The following is a 17,327-nucleotide window of genomic DNA, read 5'->3' on the forward strand; positions in this document are numbered from 1 at the left end:
AGGAGATGTGTCGCGCTGCATGAAGCAAATGGTGGTCACCCCAGATACTGACTGGTTTTCTGATCCACGCCCCTTTTTAAGGTATCTGTGACCAACAGATGTATATCTGTATTCCCAGTCATGTGAAATCCATAGATTAGGGCCTAATTAATTTATTTTAATTGACTGATTTCCTTATATGAACTGTAACTCAGTAAAATCTTTGAAATTGTTGCATGTTTCGTTTTAATATTTTTGTTCAGTATAAATGCCTTGGTTATTATAAAGTGTTAGGGGCTGTATGTTTCAAGCTTCTGAGAGTAGGAGTGCTCCCCAGTCCATGGGCAAAACTGATCCTAAATCAGCACTCCTAGTCTGAGACAATTGATACATATGGCCCCAGAGTTCCTCCATAAATGGATGCCTGACCTGTCCTTTACCTCTGCAGATTGACATTGAGATCAATGGAGAACCAGTGGAGCTGCACATGAAGCTGGGGGACAACGGAGAGTCTTTCTTTGTACAGGAAACCGAGCAGCATAATGTAAGTTTTATAAGTTTTATAATCGGTCTAATGACAACCACTGTTGACACAGCTTATTACTGACAATAATGTGTCCCAAATGACACCCTATTCCCTAATACGTACACTTATTTTGAGCAAATGTAGTGCATCATGTAGGGAATAGGGTACCATTGGGGATGCAGTCTATAACGTGATCTTGTTGTGACTCGTTGTCTCTTTGTCACCCCGACCCAGGAGATAATCCCTGCCCACCTTGTGACGTCGCCAATCCCCACAGAGGAGACTCTGTGGAGGGGCAGAGAGTCCAGAGCTGGGGGGTCGGGCCTGGAGGGTGGGCTGCAGCCGCCCCATGGGGACTCAGAGGATCCAGCCTCCTCCTCGATCCCCCTCCTTCCCCCAAGCACCACAGCAGGGAAGAAGAAGAAGAGACGCAGGAGGAAGCACAAAGCAGACCCCCGTAAGGAGGAGCAACAGGCCTCCACTGCTGGTGGTGAGGAGGTCTGTGAGCTGAGCTCAGACGAGGAGCACGGTACACACAACAACGGCAGGTAACTGGACAGAGGAGTAGGGTGTAGTTGCCCCTAGATGCGGATCTTGAGTCAGTTCACCCCCCCACACTAATGGTTAAGGATTGGGGGAGGGGAACCTGATCCTAGATCTGTACCTACGGGAACCTTCACCCAGAGCTAATTGGACAGACAGAGGGGGCTGATGGGGGCTCAATGACTCCATGGGCACACTCTCAGGTTGTGTCTGGGTGGGTCTGCTCTGCACAGTGTGTGTAGAGACTAGGGAGTGTTAACACTGTGGTCAATGGGGGGATCTTCTTCACTCCCTCAGGGCCTCCTCGTTCTCTACAGTGAAGGACTCAGTGGAACACAGGCAGCACCCTACCCTCCACTCCCTGGACAGCTACCCCTTCTCTGATGGAGACTGGTCTCCCGGCGACAGCCACAGGTATGACCCCCTCACTCAGTCACTCAGTCAATAACTTCCTAATCAAATATTTACACAGATAATGCAAACAGTCAGGATCATTAGGAAGATTTTGTATTTCCTTCGGATTTAACAAAACAAATCTAGCGTCAATCTAGTGCACCTGATTCTAATAATTAGCTGGTTGATAAGCTGAATCAGGTTAGTTACAACTGGGGTTGGATTGAAAACGTACAGGAGGGTAGCTCTCCAGGAACAGGGTTGGAGAGCCCTGATCTAAGGCGTGTTATAGAGCAGTACACTGGACAGCCGTCAATGCGCCTTTTATTTTAAAGGTAATGTTCCTGACGTCGGCTCAAGCTTCAATTATCTTAAAAGGCGCATTGTCGAATGTACAGTGTATTGCTCTATAACACGCCTTGGACTGAATCCCAGCTTAGGTAGATATAAATAAAAATGCTAGCACGAACATTGATAAAATAGCCCTGTGGAGCTGTGAATACATGTCCTCTTGTGGTCAAAGTAAATGTATTGTGCTGTTTTCTCGATTGCAACAGATCCCCAAGATCCCTGTCTGAGCCCATGTCTCCAAAGAGTGACTCAGAGCTGATGGTGAAGTCATCAGAGAGCATGCTCAGAGCAGATTCACACATGCAGTGGTCTTGGGGAGAGTTCCCAGAATCCACCAGGGTAAGGCCTAGGTCTTGCGTTTCAAATGGCACTCTATTCCATATATAGAGATGGAAACATGCCAAACATTTTATAATATGAAATCCCTATACCCACTGATTTCATATTGACTCTCTTTTTGTCCAGGTCAGTAAGAAAGAGCGCTCGGAGCTGCCTAAGACGGTGACTATCACCCCATCAGAGAGCACCCACTTCAGGGTCATCCTCAGCTCTGAGGCCATGGAGGTGGAGGCTGGGGGACTGCACACCTCTCTGGACCCGGTGTGTGGACCTGCCATCGTCAAACCAGAGCCCCGGACCCTCAAACAAAATACCCTCCACAGCTCCAAACACCAACCACCCGACCCTCTATCTGAACCCCATCATCCCCCCAAACCCATTCATGACCATTGTCCACCCCAACCTGAACCATGTCCCCTCAAACCAGAACCAGGTGCTCTAACGTCAGAGCCCAGTCCAGACCTCTGTATCCTGGCCAAGCCTGAACGGAGGGCCCATTGGACCACTCCTCCCAGGGTGCTTGATTCCAGCCAGAGGGACAGTGGCTCTGCTGCCTGTGGGGCCAGTTGCATGGCCGGGGACCTGGGATCCATCGACTCCAAGACTGACTCCCCCTCCAAGAGGAAAGGTACTAATTGTGCTTGTAATAGCAACTGAAAGTATTTTAAAAACCAAATTGAACGTATGCATAGATGGTTTATATAAATAGCTTATTGATCAAGTATAACACATGACTTAGGCCTTTATAAGGCTTCTGGCTTACTTGCTTATGGCAGCACAATGTGCCGGATGATGGCATGTATGTATATGTATGTATGTATGTATGTATGTATGTATGTATGTATATATATATATATATATATACAGTGGGGGAAAAAAGTATTTAGTCAGCCACCAATTGTGCAAGTTCTCCCACTTAAAAAAATGAGAGAGGCCTGTAATTTTCATCATAGGTACACGTCAACTATGACAGACAAATTGAGGAAAAAAAATCCAGAAAATCACATTGTAGGATTTTTTATGAATTTATTTGCAAATTATGGTGGAAAATAAGTATTTGGTCACCTACAAACAAGCAAGATTTCTGGCTCTCACAGACCTGTAACTTCTTCTTTAAGAGGCTCCTCTGTCCTCCACTCGTTACCTGTATTAATGGCACCTGTTTGAACTTGTTATCAGTATAAAAGACACCTGTCCACAACCTCAAACAGTCACACTCCAAACTCCACTATGGCCAAGACCAAAGAGCTGTCAAAGGACACCAGAAACAAAATTGTAGACCTGCACCAGCCTGGGAAGACTGAATCTGCAATAGATAAGCAGCTTGGTTTGAAGAAATCAACTGTGGGAGCAATTATTAGGAAATGGAAGACATATAAGACCACTGATAATCTCCCTCGATCTGGGGCTCCACGCAAGATCTCACCCCGTGGGGTCAAAATGATCACAAGAACGGTGAGCAAAAATCCCAGAACCACACGGGGGGCCTAGTGAATGACCTGCAGAGAGCTGGGACCAAAGTAACAAAGCCTACCATCAGTAACACACTACGCCGCCAGGGACTCAAATCCTGCAGTGCCAGACGTGTCCCCCTGCTTAAGCCAGTACATGTCCAGGCCCGTCTGAAGTTTGCTAGAGTGCATTTGGATGATCCAGAAGAGGATTGGGAGAATGTCATATGGTCAGATGAAACCAAAATATAACTTTTTGGTAAAAACTCAACTCGTCGTGTTTGGAGGACAAAGAATACTGAGTTGCATCCAAAGAACACCATACCTACTGTGAAGCATGGGGGTGGAAACATCATGCTTTGGGGCTGTTTTTCTGCAAAGGGACCAGGACGACTGATCCGTGTAAAGGAAAGAATGAATGGGGCCATGTATCGTGAGATTTTGAGTGAAAACCTCCTTCCATCAGCAAGGGTATTGAAGATGAAACGTGGCTGGGTCTTTCAGCATGACAATGATCCCAAACACACCGCCCGGGCAACGGAGGAGTGGCTTCGTAAGAAGGATTTCAAGGTCCTGGAGTGGCCTAGCCAGTCTCCAGATCTCAACCCCATAGAAAATCTTTGGAGGGAGTTGAAAGTCCGTGTTGCCCAGCGACAGCCCCAAAACATCACTGCTCTAGAGGAGATCTGCATGGAGGAATGGGCCAAAATAACAGCAACAGTGTGTGAAAACCTTGTGAAGACTTACAGAAAACATTTGACCTGTGTCATTGCCAACAAAGGGTATATAACAAAGTATTGAGAAACTTTTGTTATTGACCAAATACTTATTTTCCACCATAATTTGCAAATAAATTCATTACAAATCCTACAATGTGATTTTCGGGATTATTTTTTCTCATTTTGTCTGTCATAGTTGACGTGTACCTATGATGAAAATTACAGGCCTCTCTCATCTTTTTAAGGGGGAGAACTTGCACAATTGGTGGCTGACTAAATACTTTTTTCCCCCCACTGTATATATATATATATATATATATATATATATATATATATATATATATATATATTGGTGGATTGGAAGTGATGCAGACAATTACATTGATGGAAGCTACAATCTATCTGCAATATTAAAGCTGATCTACCCCCTAAAAAAATAATTTAAAAAAATAACAACAAATAAAAGTATAACACATGACTTAGGCCTTTATAAGGCTTCTGGCTTACTTTCTTATGGCAGCACAATGTGCCGGATGATGGCATTCCATAGCCCTCTGTTGTTAATGACAGCTAGTATGAACAAATGCTTTATGTTTTATGTCCCCTATTTTATGTTTTATGTCCCCTATTTTAAGTACCCCATAGCTCCATCACTACAGAATGGTCTGATGGCAACAGAGAGGAAATTGTTTAGTCATGAGTAAGGCCTCAGACAAACCAATAGCGTTTGCTGGCCCCCCCCCCCCCCACACACACAGCGGAGTCGCTCACCACCTTCCGGAGACATTTGAAACCCCACCTCTTTAAGGAATACCTGGGATTGGATAAAGTAATCCTTCTACACCCCCCCCACACACACAGCGGAGTCGCTCACCACCTTCCGGAGACATTTGAAACCCCACCTCTTTAAGGAATACCTGGGATAGGATAAAGTAATCCTTCTACCCCCCCCCCCCAAAATTGTAAAGTGGTCATCCCACTGGCTATAGGGTGAACGCACCAATTGGTGAGTCGCTCTGGATAAGAGCGTCTGCTAAATGACGTAAATGTGCCCTTGAGCAAGGCACTTAACCCTAATTGCTCCTGTAAGTCGCTCTGGATAAGAGCGTCTGCTAAATGACTAAAATGTAAATGTAAATGTAGGCGGTGCCTTTTGGACCTCATAACATTTTGGGGAAAAAGTATATCAGAAAACAATATATATATCAGAAATGGGACATGTTTGACTTTCAGAAAAACGTATTGGGTCAACATATTTTAGGTGCATTTTCCGACCTGTTAGGTGCATAATCCTAAAGTGCATAATCCTAACAGGGTGGAACATAACAGGATGGAAATCTGGAGCCTAAATTAGCCATAGCTCTGTGAGTGAGTAAGATTGAGCTAGCATAATGGTGAACACTTAAACAGGATCTATCAAACATATTTAAAAAATGTGGTTAATTTAGCCTAACAGGTTGGAAATGCATGAAACATGGACAAATAGATAAAACTGAGTGTTTATATTTATTTAGCCTTGCACCATTGTTTTCCCACCAAAGAAATGATGACACTTCCTGAATGTGGTGTTATTGTAGGAAGGGGTTGTTTTCTTGAAGGAGAATTACAACAAACTAACAGGGTGGAAAGTATTATCAGGGACACACATAAAATCTTAAATAAAATAATAATAAATACAAACACCATGAAAAAAAAAAAACATAAAAAAAAACCACAATATTTATTGTGGAAGTTGATGAATAACAACCGGGAACATGGCAAAAACGCCTACATCCACTGAAATAAAGTGTTAAAAATTGATACAATTTCCTTTCAAGATCCATATTTCTTTCTTTTTAAGGTAAAGCCTTTTGGAATCCACATTTTACACTAAATAAGAAATTATGTTTCCTGGGGACAGAAAAGACGCAGCATGGTAGGAATGACCCGGCTGAGAGTACTTAGAACCTCTGAACATAGTGCCTGCCGTAATTTGCGAGTGCACACGATTTTACATGTAGAATTGTGTGATAATGTCGGCAGTCAGAGAGGTCTACAGCAGGTGGTCCCTAAAACAGCGTGCTGAACGATCAGCAGACGAAAGCTAGATCCACATTCGGTGCGATGTGTGCGAGCCTTAAGGGTTCAGACAGTGTTATTGACTACACCCAGACAGTGTTTGGTAGAGCAGTGTGTCAGAGAACACTAACAGGAAAGACGTGGTTTGCTCTGTGAGGTCTGGGAAGTTCTCACTTGCCTCTCTCTCAGCCTGCGTCTCAAATGGCAGCCTATTTTCTATAGTGCACTATTTTTGTCCAGAGCCCTGGTCAAAAGTAGTGTACTAGGGTGCCATTTAGGATGCACACTCAGTCTGAATGGGGCTGTGAATGGTTTATGTGAATTCTGATTGTCTTTGTGTGTGATTAAGGTGTGAGGAAGAGGAGTCAGCACCAGGGGCCTGAGGATATCTACCTGGACGACCTGAACGCTATGGAACCTGACGTTGTCGCACGCTACTTAGGTCCCAAGAGGTATCTCATCATGCCATTCATCCCATGTATTGAAGCCCTATTCCTTTCATAGCGCACTACTTTTGACCAGGGCCCATAGGGTTGTGTTGCAGTGACTGACCAGTCTGTGGTTGTGTCTGTGTGTTGCAGTGAGTCCGAGACGGTCCCTAAGCACTGGGTGGAGGTTGGCCGGTGCGATGGGTCCCAGTCTCCCCAGTCTGTGGGTAGTGCAGCGGCCGACAGCGGGACCGAGTGTATGTCTGACTCGGCTGGGGATCTACCAGACATCACCCTGTCTCTCTGTGGAGGGGTCGGAGAGAACTCTGAAATCTCTAAAGGTAAGGTGTCCTACTGTATGTAAGTGTTATATTATAGTGACTAGGGCTGTGTCCTAAATTGCACCTTATTTCCTATATAGTGCACTACTTTTGACCAGGGCCTGTAGGGAATAGGGTGCCATTTGGGACATAGCCTAGGGCTTCACTTTGATAAGTACGCAAATAACTAACTAGTACACTATTACTCACAAATGCCACAAATAATAATGTGATATATTATATTATATGACAATAGAGATGCTATAATGATGAACAGATTATGATGCCTTGAAGATGCAAATGTTATAATACTTTTATTGCAGAGAAATTCATGGAGCACATCATCACATATCATGAATTTGCTGAAAATCCAGCAATCATCGACAATCCCAATTTGGTGGTTAGAATTTCAAACCGGTGAGTCGTTACAGCCATCATACTCATACTAATTCATATTACTGCATCATTCTAATTCTTAGACTGAAATTTTGAACAGAAGTTCACAATTTGTAGATTTCCTTTAACAAATCACAATTCTATTATTATACAGTTCCTTCAGAAAGTATTCACACCCCTTGACTTTTTCCAAATGTGGTTGTGTTACAGCCTGAATTTAAAATTGATTAAATTGATACCTCATTATGTCAAAGTGGAATTATATTTGTACACATTTTTACAAATTAATTAAAAATGAAAAACTCAAATGGCTTGAGTATCAACCCCTTTGTTATGGCAAGCCTAAATAAGTTCAGAAGTAAAAATGTGCTTAACAAGTCACATAATAAGTTGCATGGACTTTAACATGATTTTTGAATGACTACCTAATCTCTGTACCCCATTATCTTTAAGGTCCCTCAGTCAAGCAGTGAATTTCAAACACGATTCAACCACAAAGACCAGGAAGGTTTTCCAATGCCTCGCAAAGAAGGCCACCTATTGGTAGATGGGTAAAAATATAAAAAAGCAAACATTGAATATCCTTTTGAGCATGGTGAAGTTATTAATTACACTTTGGATAGTGTATTAATACATTTACATTTTAGTCATTTAGCAGACGCTCTTGTCCAGAGCGACTGCATACATTTTCATATATTTTATTTTTTACTGGCCCTGTGTGGGAATTTAACCCACAACCCTGGCATTTCAAGCACCATGCTCTACCAACTGAGCCACACCCAGGCACTACAATACAACCAGTCACTACAAAGATACAGGCGTCCTTCCTAACTCAGTTGCCGGAGAGGAAGGAAACCGCTCAGGGATTTCAACATGAGGCCAATGGTGACTTTAAAACAGTTACAGAGTTTAATGGCTGTGATAGGAGAAAACTGAGGATGGATCAACAACATTGTGATTACTCCACAATACTAACCTAATTGACAGAGTGAAAAGAAGGAAGCCTGTAAAGAATAAAATATTCCAAAACATGCATCCTGTTTGCAATAAGGCACTAAAGAAACACTGCTACAGACACTAGGAGGAAAATTCACCATTCAGCAGGACAATAACCTAAAACACAAGGCCAAATATACATTGGAGTTGCTTACCAAGACGACGTTGAATGTTTTTGAGTGGCCTACTTACAGTTTTGACTTAAATCGGCTTGAAAATCTATTGCAAGACTTGAAAATGGCAGTCTAGCAATGATCAACAACCAACTTGATAGAGCTTGAAGAACTTTTTCAAAGAATAATGTATACATATTGTACAATCCAAGGGAGCAAAGCTCGTAGAGACTTACCCAGAAAGACTCATAGCTGTAATCGCTGCCAAAAGTGATTCTAAAATGTATTGACTCAGGGGTATGAATACATATGTAAATGAGATATTTCTGTATTTCATTTTCAATAAATGTGCAATAAATGTCTAAAAACAGGTTTCTGCTTTGTCATTATTGGGTATTGTGTGTAGATGGGTGAGACATTTTTTTATATTTAATCCATTTTGAATTCAGGCTGTAACAACAAAATGTGGAATAAGTCAAGGGGTATGAATACTTTCTGAAGGCACTGTATATATAAATATATATTTATATATATATATTTGTTATTATTATTATTTTCACAGATATTACAACTGGACATTGGCAGCTCCATTGATACTAAGTATGCAAGCTTTCCAGAAGAACCTGCCCAAGGTAGATCACACATTATGCATTATGAATGTATGTTATAATGTCAACATTCTGTGCATATACTCATAAATACTTAATGTGTATCTAAGGCCACAGAGGAGGCGTGGGTGAAAGAGAAGATGCCTAAGAAGTCCGGCCGCTGGTGGTTCTGGAGGAAGAGCAGCGTCAAACAGGTAGGGTGTGCGTCCCAAATGGTACCCTATTCCCTATATAGTGTACTACTCAGGGCCGATAGGGCTCTGCACAAAAGTAGTGACTCAACTCTGGACCTCGAAGCCAGTTACACTGCATTTTTTAATTGTTCCCCTCTAACCAGGGACTGATTTAGACATGGGACACCAGGTGGGTACAATTAATTATCAGGTACCCCTGATATAGGGAATAGGGTGCCATTTGGGACAAACAAGTGCTCTTGCAGTACGCTTTAGGGCCACTGGTATTGATACTCTGTAGTACTCATAGTGAAATCGACCTTAACTGAACTGCTTTCCTGATACTATCATTTGTCACCTTAAACAGATGGTCCAGGATTTTCACCCTCTCATTCCTCATGACTCTTTGTTTGTGTTTGGCAGGAAATAGTTCCCATGTGAATCCCATTGGATTTGAATTTCCATTGTAAATTAGCTTAAACAAATCAGAGTGAGGAGAACCATGTGCTAATTGTACTGCATGATCTTAGGAAGGATTTTGTCATGTAGAAAATGGGCAGTAATTACACTATAAATCATGGAAAAATACTAGGCCATATAAAATGTGTTTTGACATGATGGATGTTTCATTAACGGGTGATTAATGTTGTCTGCTCCGCTTTCCAGTCTTCAGAGGCCAAGATGGACAGACAGGAGTCCCAACACAGAGACACAGAGAGCCCTGTCCTAGATCAACAGAGTCCAGCAGTGCCACAGTGAGTCAGCTTAGCACCACCCTGTCTCACCCTGTCTGTCCCCCACCACCCCTCCCTGGCATTGTTTCACAAGGGGTAGCCCAATTATTCACACGGTGATGTCACCCGCCTCACCCATATTCTTCATGACACCAACCAATGGGAAACTAGATTAGCCCTGGAAAAACAGTGATTCATAGGAAATGCCCCTGAGAACATGCATGAGGGACCCTGTTTAAGAGTCTCATCAGCGTTTTGTCTTTCAGTAATAAATAAAGCTCATTGACAATTCAGAGTGTTGGGATACTGCCATCTAGCGGCAGCATATACAAACGCTGGATTTTTCATTTTAATAACTGATGTCTAGAGAAGCGTCATTCCTCTCTTTATATTTTCAGAGTAACTACTCACTAATCATATTAGTGTAATCTTATACTGTTTTTAGGAAGTCTGATGTTGACCTGAGGTTGTTGTTATTTGACATGCAGGCAGAAAGCAGTAGAAGACTCCTCCAGTGATGAAGAATCGAAAGAGCTCAACACAGTGGCACCTACTGAGCGCGTGCACACAGAGCTACCTGCATCAACCGGCTCGCACTCCTACAAGAAGTCTCTCCGCCTCTCATCTGACCAGATAGTAAGAGCTTATAACTTATAAAGTGATATTATTTAAATCCTATAAAGTGATATTGGCACATAGAGTTGGATAGAGGGCGCATCTTTGCATCCTTACCCTAATAGCTTCTGTGACAGCATGGGCAGCGCCATTGAGGGTTATTGAGGGCAAGTGCACCCTCTGTCCAACTCTGTTTGTTAGCACCTGTGAGTACCCAGCAGAGATTTTGGAAACCACTTCCTGTCACACTCTCTCAGGCACCAGTTTATTTGTGTCTTCTCATAGGTCAGTCTGAAGCTGAGGGAGGGGCCTAATGACGTCACCTTCAGCATCACCACCCAGTACCAGGGAACGTGTCGCTGCGAGGGCACCATCTACCTGTGGAACTGGGATGACAAAGTCATCATCTCTGACATCGACGGCACCATCACCAAGTAAAGTGGCCTTCAATTCTGTTTAACTACATTACCCAGTCAGTCCCCTCAGTCTTAACTCCTAGGCTGCATCCCAAATGTCAACCTATTCCATAAATAGTGCACTACTTTTGGACCAGAACCCATATAGGGAATAGGGTGCCATTTGGGACACAGTCAGATTCTCAGGAGACTCAACATCTGATATGGGATTAAGATCCTCTCCTGATCTTTTAATCTCTCATCTTCTGTTTGATGCAGAAGGTCTGTCTGGTAATCAGATAATGGTCTTCTGTCCAAACACATGATTACACATGATTACCCTTAAAGGGGAAATCTGGGATTCAAACAAAGCGGTTCTTCAAGAATAAATGGCCAGTTTACAAGTATAAAAATGGATGTATCAATCCCACACTCTGAAATGTAAAGGTGCAAGTTGGAACCAAATAAGGTTGTTGAGAGCGATGCCATAAGGGAACCATTTTAGGGCACCAGTTTATTTGTGTCTTCTCATAGGTCAAATTAAAGCTGAGAGTCTGCACTTTAACCTTATAGTCATTGCATGATTTCAAATCAAAACGTTTGGAGTATAGAGCCAAAATAAGAAAAAATGCTTTACTGTCCCAATAATTACGGAGGGCACTGTACCTTGAATTTTCTTTCGCGGGTTACTTTTTATTATCTGGATAGACACTTGTGGTTTCTAGCTAACGTTACACCAATCAAAGTGGAGCATGTAGTGAAGCAAATCTTTAGTGGTCAAAACCATTCGTCTTTGGGCGACGGGGGGGAGCGAGTTTGCAAAATGCTATCATATCAGGCAACCATTTATAAACTGGTCATATTATTTATTTTTTAGTACAGACTAGCTAAAAAAATAAGTGAAAATTGACAAATTATCCAATGGATTATGAGAATTTTCTGGTAAAAAAGTGGAGGTGCAAAAACAGAAGTTTGCACCCCCTATTTTTATTTGCTCCATGGCTCAGGCGGCCAAGTGGACCCAATGCTGTTTGGCTCACCTCAGTCGCGAAGAGGAATAACTTTGAAGCTGTTTCTGATTAATATACAATGCCATGCTGGTGGGTGGTAACATTAAAATAAAACCCAGCCCTGAAATAGTTTTATCATAGGAAAAGACACCACATTCACATGGATTTGCACAAAGTGGGCAGTTTGGATTTGTCACTTCAAGCCCAGATATATCATACTTTGACTAAAATGATTACTTATTGACTTAAATCTTTATGCAACATCATGGGGTAAGCTCTGGCCATCATCTTTCAGCTTGAAAAAGTGGATTTCTACTGGTGTGTGCGTTAATATCCCCCCAAATTCTCCCTTTTCTTAGGTCGGATGTGTTTGGCCAAATCCTTCCTCAGCTCGGGAAAGACTGGACTCATCAAGGCATCGCTAAGCTCTACCACTCAGTGCATGAGTAAGTATGCCCCAGTCCAGGGCCTGCGTATGTATCAAGCGTCTCAGAGTAAGAGTGCTGATCTAGGATCAGGTCCCCCCTGTCCATGTTATCTTATTCATTGTGACCTAAAATGCTAAACTGATCCTTGTCAGCACTCCTATTTGAGTTGCTTGATACATATGGCCCTAGAACTACCATTTCTCACATCCACCACTTAGTCAATGCATGAATAATCACATTCCTGTTTCACATAAAAAAATACAATTCCAGTAGTTCAACAATTAGAGAGCGTGGATAGGATAAGGATCTAATGTAGGCTCTATATTCAAGTTGAGATTGCAGTTATACTTCAATATGTATGCCTACTGCCTTCAGGAATGGCTACAAATTCCTGTACTGTTCGGCGCGGGCAATCGGCATGGCGGACATGACCAGAGGGTACCTGCACTGGGTGAATGACCGGGGAACCATCCTGCCTCGAGGGCCCCTCATGCTGTCCCCTAGCAGCCTCTTTTCTGCCTTTCACAGGTACAACTCACTCTTAACTTCTCAGTTGGTTCAGTCTGCTTGGAATTGTAATAACGTTGTAATATAGTTACATTTCAAGGCTTTTAGTTTCCTTTCTATTTAACCTTCTATCAGGGAGGTGATTGAAAAGAAGCCAGAGAAGTTCAAGATTGAATGCCTAACAGACATCAAGAACCTCTTCTACCCAAACACACATCCCTTCTACGCAGCCTTTGGAAACAGAGCAAATGTAAGCTTTGTTTTACCTTCTCATTGTGTACTTATTTTAGAATATGCTCAGAATTAGGGTGATTGTTAAGACTACTCTTCTGTTTCTGGCTCAGGATGTGTTTGCCTACAAGCAAGTGGGTGTACCAGTGTGTCGGATATTCACAGTCAACCCCAAAGGAGAGCTCATCCTAGAGCAATCGAAAGGCAATAAGACTTCGTAAGTAGCGACTTCACAGGACTATAATCATAATGACTGTTTATCTCTCTGTATGTCAGTAGTGTGGGTTTCTTTGGGAGTATTTTGGCCAGATTCAATTGCCGACAATGCACCTTTTAAAGGTGTTCATGGAGATCGTCTGATGTTCGCAGAGATCACATTCACGGTAAATGCTGTGGATGTAGGCTCAAGCGTATATTACCTTCAAAGTCTAGTGCAGTGCGCTTGTCGACAACGTGCCTTTAAATGAATCCCGACCTTAGTCAGTAAGTACAGTAACTGTTGTCTAATTCCCTGTCTTTCACTGTAGGTACGGCCGACTGAGTGAACTGGTGGAGCACGTTTTCCCTTTACGCAGTAAGGAACAGAGCGCCACCTTCAGTTTCCCAGAATTCAGTTCTTTCTGCTTCTGGAGACAGCCAATCGCTGAAGTCTGTCTTGAGGAGCTGCTCTGAAACAACCAATCGATGAAGTGTGTCTTGAGGAGCTGCTCTGATTCTGATTGGACAGTTCCCACAGCTGTGGTATTATCAGGTATTAAGGCGATAACCAACAGACACTTTGGTATGGTAGATGCACTTTGTGTCTTTTGGATGGAATGAAATCACTTGAAATCAACCGCATTCATTGAAATCGATGTAAGCAATATTTGTATTGCTTAATAATTGTATGGGTCTTTCCATGATGATTGATTGTACTGCCTTAACTGATGACTATACTATGTGTCTTCTGATGCTGAATCATATTCCATTGTTTAGTGCTCCACAGGTTTAATAGCATTCATTGATATATCAATAAGAACTGCCTCTCATGATCAATTTAGGCATACATTCCAATACAGACTGTACAGCCATTTTACAATACAATGTGAAGAGAAAGAAGACAGGCTTAGTTGTAAGGTTAGTTAGTTATTTGGCTTGAGTGAAAATGCACTCCCTATGTTGGAGTGTTCCGCTGTTTGGGAAGGCCTTACGGTATAGTGTATGCATGCTATGCTAAGTTTTAACTAAGGGCTCTATTCAATCCTTATCGTGGAAATTCAGTGTTACAGCGTGATTGAAATTTAAAGGCAATGTTCCCGCATTATCGGAGACAATTGCATTCACGGTAAACGCTGCAAATGTCGGCTCAATCGGAAGTTACCTTTACATTTCTATCGCGCAGTCTAACGCTTCAGCGATAGATTGAATCGAGCCTTAAGATTTTGCACAGAGCTGCCAGTAGAACTGGCACTAGTCTTAGATACACACATACTGTATGATAATAGATAGATTTAAGTGATCTGAGCAGGCTCAATGTTTTAGACATACGTACAGATGGCTGCAGTGAGGTTTAAGGCGATGGAAGCCCTTTCTAGATGCTGCTGACACAGGGCACACAGCACTGGAGCTTTTGGATGGAGACAGACTAATATGCACTGAAAGCACAATTATATGTTTTAGCAGACGTTTCATGGGTTACCTTTGACAATGTTTGTGTTATGAATTAATGCTTCTTTATGGGATATATTTCTATTGTTATGGCTTGGTTTGTCTAGTATATTTAGAACTATATTTAGATTTCTCTTGGCATTATTATACCGTTGTATTTAATGAAGTTCGGAGGCGTTGCAGGGTTCCTCAGTAATGATACCATTCTTTCTATGAAAGTGATATTTTGTGTGGAGTGTACACACATCTTAACGCTCTGGTATTTGTGTTTTTCAGTAACTGCTTTGATAGTGTTTAGTGTATCTATTTTACAGTTCTCACACTCTTCAATACCTTTATTGTTACTTGATTAAGTATTATTTTTGAGTGTCACTATGTACATTGAAGTGTATGTTTGGGATATGAAAAAAATGGATAAAATCTAAGATTCCATGCAGATGTTTGCAATGCTTATTTCATTAACTTGTTTTGGAAAAGGAGGGTGTAACTTTTGGAACATCATGAACGCATCTTTTCATGTGCCAACAATCTGTCTAAACAGCACTTACTGTTAAAAACAGTGTGACTTTTTGCTCAGAGCTTCATCAGATAAATATATATTTTTTTATAATGGAGTGTTGCGCCACAAGTTGTTTTAGCGCGAAACCCTCATTTCAAACAGCACTCGCTGTAATTCATGTAAGAAACACCTGCGATACCAAAACAGACAAGTATATTAAAAGGGATACCTCCCCAGAGTCAGATGAACTCGTGGATACCATTTTTATGTCTCTGTGTCCAGTATGAAGAACGTTATAGATTGTTTCGCGAGCCAATGCTAACTAGCATTAGCACAATTCATGGAAGTCTATGGGTATCTGCTAGCATGCTAATTGCCAAAATCCCTTAGTATCCCTTTAACCATTCGGTCATACATTTATAGTGATACTATTAATTAACAATAGGCCTATATAATAATACAATAGTTAATAAACACTCATGGCCACCGTAAAGACAAAGCTTTTAGTACTGGTCCCAGGGGCAGAATTGAAGTCCTCTGATTCAAGAAAAGGCACCAAAACATGTCATTTTCAGGCATTGGTCCTAAAGAACATTGTGACTCATTGGGAGGAGGTGAAATACAAAGACCTTTCAAAACAACTGTCCTTGTTTTAAAGTTCTGCATCCCTTGTCAAGTAGAAAAATGACCATCTTATTTGTTTAACAGTAGTTCCTCTAACAACACTATGTACAATTGATTGTCCTCACATAAAATAGTAATTTGCAAATACCAAAAATTACACAGGTTTAAAATAAACGGTACAACAAATGTAAACAAATTGAACACACACATCAACACAAGCATACATTCAAACATGTAAAAAACGTCCCATTTAGAATATAATCACTAAATATTGATACTCCATAAATGGCAGCAGCCTGCCCCGTTCCCTCCATAAGGATCTTATGATCAAATATTTGATAAACATTTTTATTTTTGTATGAAAGCTCTGTCATAAGATTGCTTTAAAGTACTATCATGAGTTAATCTACTTGTTTTACTAAAATACCTGTAAGGCATACCCACATCTAAAGTATGCTATGTTGGGCATACTACATCTAAAGTAGAACTGGTGTTGTTTTAAGGTTGGAGTTTTATAAGGCATTTTCTTTGGTGGGGTTCTCTTTTTTAGGGGATAACTTTGTCTATGACATGGGGCTATCTTTTTGAGAGGGTGGGGTAGAGAAGCACGGCGCTAAACGTCGAGAGGACCTCTGTGTTCTCTGAGATGGCAAGTTTGCCTGCGGTCATGACTAAACCTGCCTTGTCCCCACGCTTCAGAGTGAGAACCAGGCTCAGGGAGGCAGAGCCTCCGCAGTCACAGCCTCCACCACCAATAGCAGGAAGGTAACCGGCCGTATCCAGCCTCTGGATGCTGTGGTTGGACACAGAGAGCACTGCCTCCACCCTGGCACCTCTCTGGGCTGTCAGCACAGCACTCAGCAGGTAACGGCCCTCCATGGGAACATTGAAGATGCCTGGTAGAGTAGGAAGAAATAAGGAACCTCAGTCAACGACAAGGGGACACTCATGTCAGCTGTGAGAGGGACACATACAAAAGTTGACATAAATCTTGGACTTATAGTCTTGATTATTTGGGTCGGTTGCGGTTTACATTAAGGTTAGTGTGGTATGTGTGAATGGTGCCGGAGAAGATGGCTGCCGTTTTACAGCCCTCTAACCAATTGTACTATTATGTGTGTTTTTCCGCGTTATTTGTAATTTATTCTGTACATAATGTTTCTGCCATCATCTCTTATAACCAAAAAGAGCTTCTGGATATCAGGACAGCGATTACTCACCTCGTATTGGACGAAGATTTTTTC

The 17,327-nt window shown here is 42.0% G+C and overlaps 2 protein-coding genes across 2 annotated transcripts in view; one reads left to right on the forward strand and one right to left on the reverse strand.

Annotated features, from left to right (window-relative positions):
• The window catches only part of lpin2 (lipin 2), a 60,638-nt gene extending 46,027 nt beyond the window's left edge, over window positions 1-14,611 (forward strand). The window contains exons 3-20 of the mRNA XM_041881174.2: window positions 428-523; window positions 740-1,053; window positions 1,346-1,462; window positions 1,999-2,131; window positions 2,258-2,759; window positions 6,709-6,811; window positions 6,941-7,128; window positions 7,431-7,524; window positions 9,175-9,244; window positions 9,331-9,414; window positions 10,060-10,148; window positions 10,616-10,763; window positions 11,028-11,176; window positions 12,507-12,593; window positions 12,951-13,103; window positions 13,218-13,332; window positions 13,427-13,530; window positions 13,841-14,611. Of these exons, the coding sequence (XP_041737108.1) occupies window positions 428-523; window positions 740-1,053; window positions 1,346-1,462; window positions 1,999-2,131; window positions 2,258-2,759; window positions 6,709-6,811; window positions 6,941-7,128; window positions 7,431-7,524; window positions 9,175-9,244; window positions 9,331-9,414; window positions 10,060-10,148; window positions 10,616-10,763; window positions 11,028-11,176; window positions 12,507-12,593; window positions 12,951-13,103; window positions 13,218-13,332; window positions 13,427-13,530; window positions 13,841-13,985 (2,691 nt within the window). The 3' untranslated portion in view covers window positions 13,986-14,611. The remainder of the gene's footprint in view (window positions 1-427; window positions 524-739; window positions 1,054-1,345; window positions 1,463-1,998; window positions 2,132-2,257; window positions 2,760-6,708; window positions 6,812-6,940; window positions 7,129-7,430; window positions 7,525-9,174; window positions 9,245-9,330; window positions 9,415-10,059; window positions 10,149-10,615; window positions 10,764-11,027; window positions 11,177-12,506; window positions 12,594-12,950; window positions 13,104-13,217; window positions 13,333-13,426; window positions 13,531-13,840) is intronic.
• Window positions 14,612-15,948: 1,337 nt separating this feature from the next.
• LOC121569885 (EMILIN-2-like) overlaps window positions 15,949-17,327 on the reverse strand; it is a 31,193-nt gene continuing 29,814 nt past the window's right edge. The window contains exon 8 of the mRNA XM_041881175.2: window positions 15,949-16,979. Coding sequence (XP_041737109.2) covers window positions 16,660-16,979 — 320 coding nt within the window. The 3' untranslated portion in view covers window positions 15,949-16,659. The remainder of the gene's footprint in view (window positions 16,980-17,327) is intronic.

This window comes from Coregonus clupeaformis, chromosome 7 (genome assembly GCF_020615455.1).
Source record: "Coregonus clupeaformis isolate EN_2021a chromosome 7, ASM2061545v1, whole genome shotgun sequence".
Classification (NCBI taxonomy): Eukaryota; Metazoa; Chordata; class Actinopteri; order Salmoniformes; family Salmonidae; genus Coregonus; species Coregonus clupeaformis.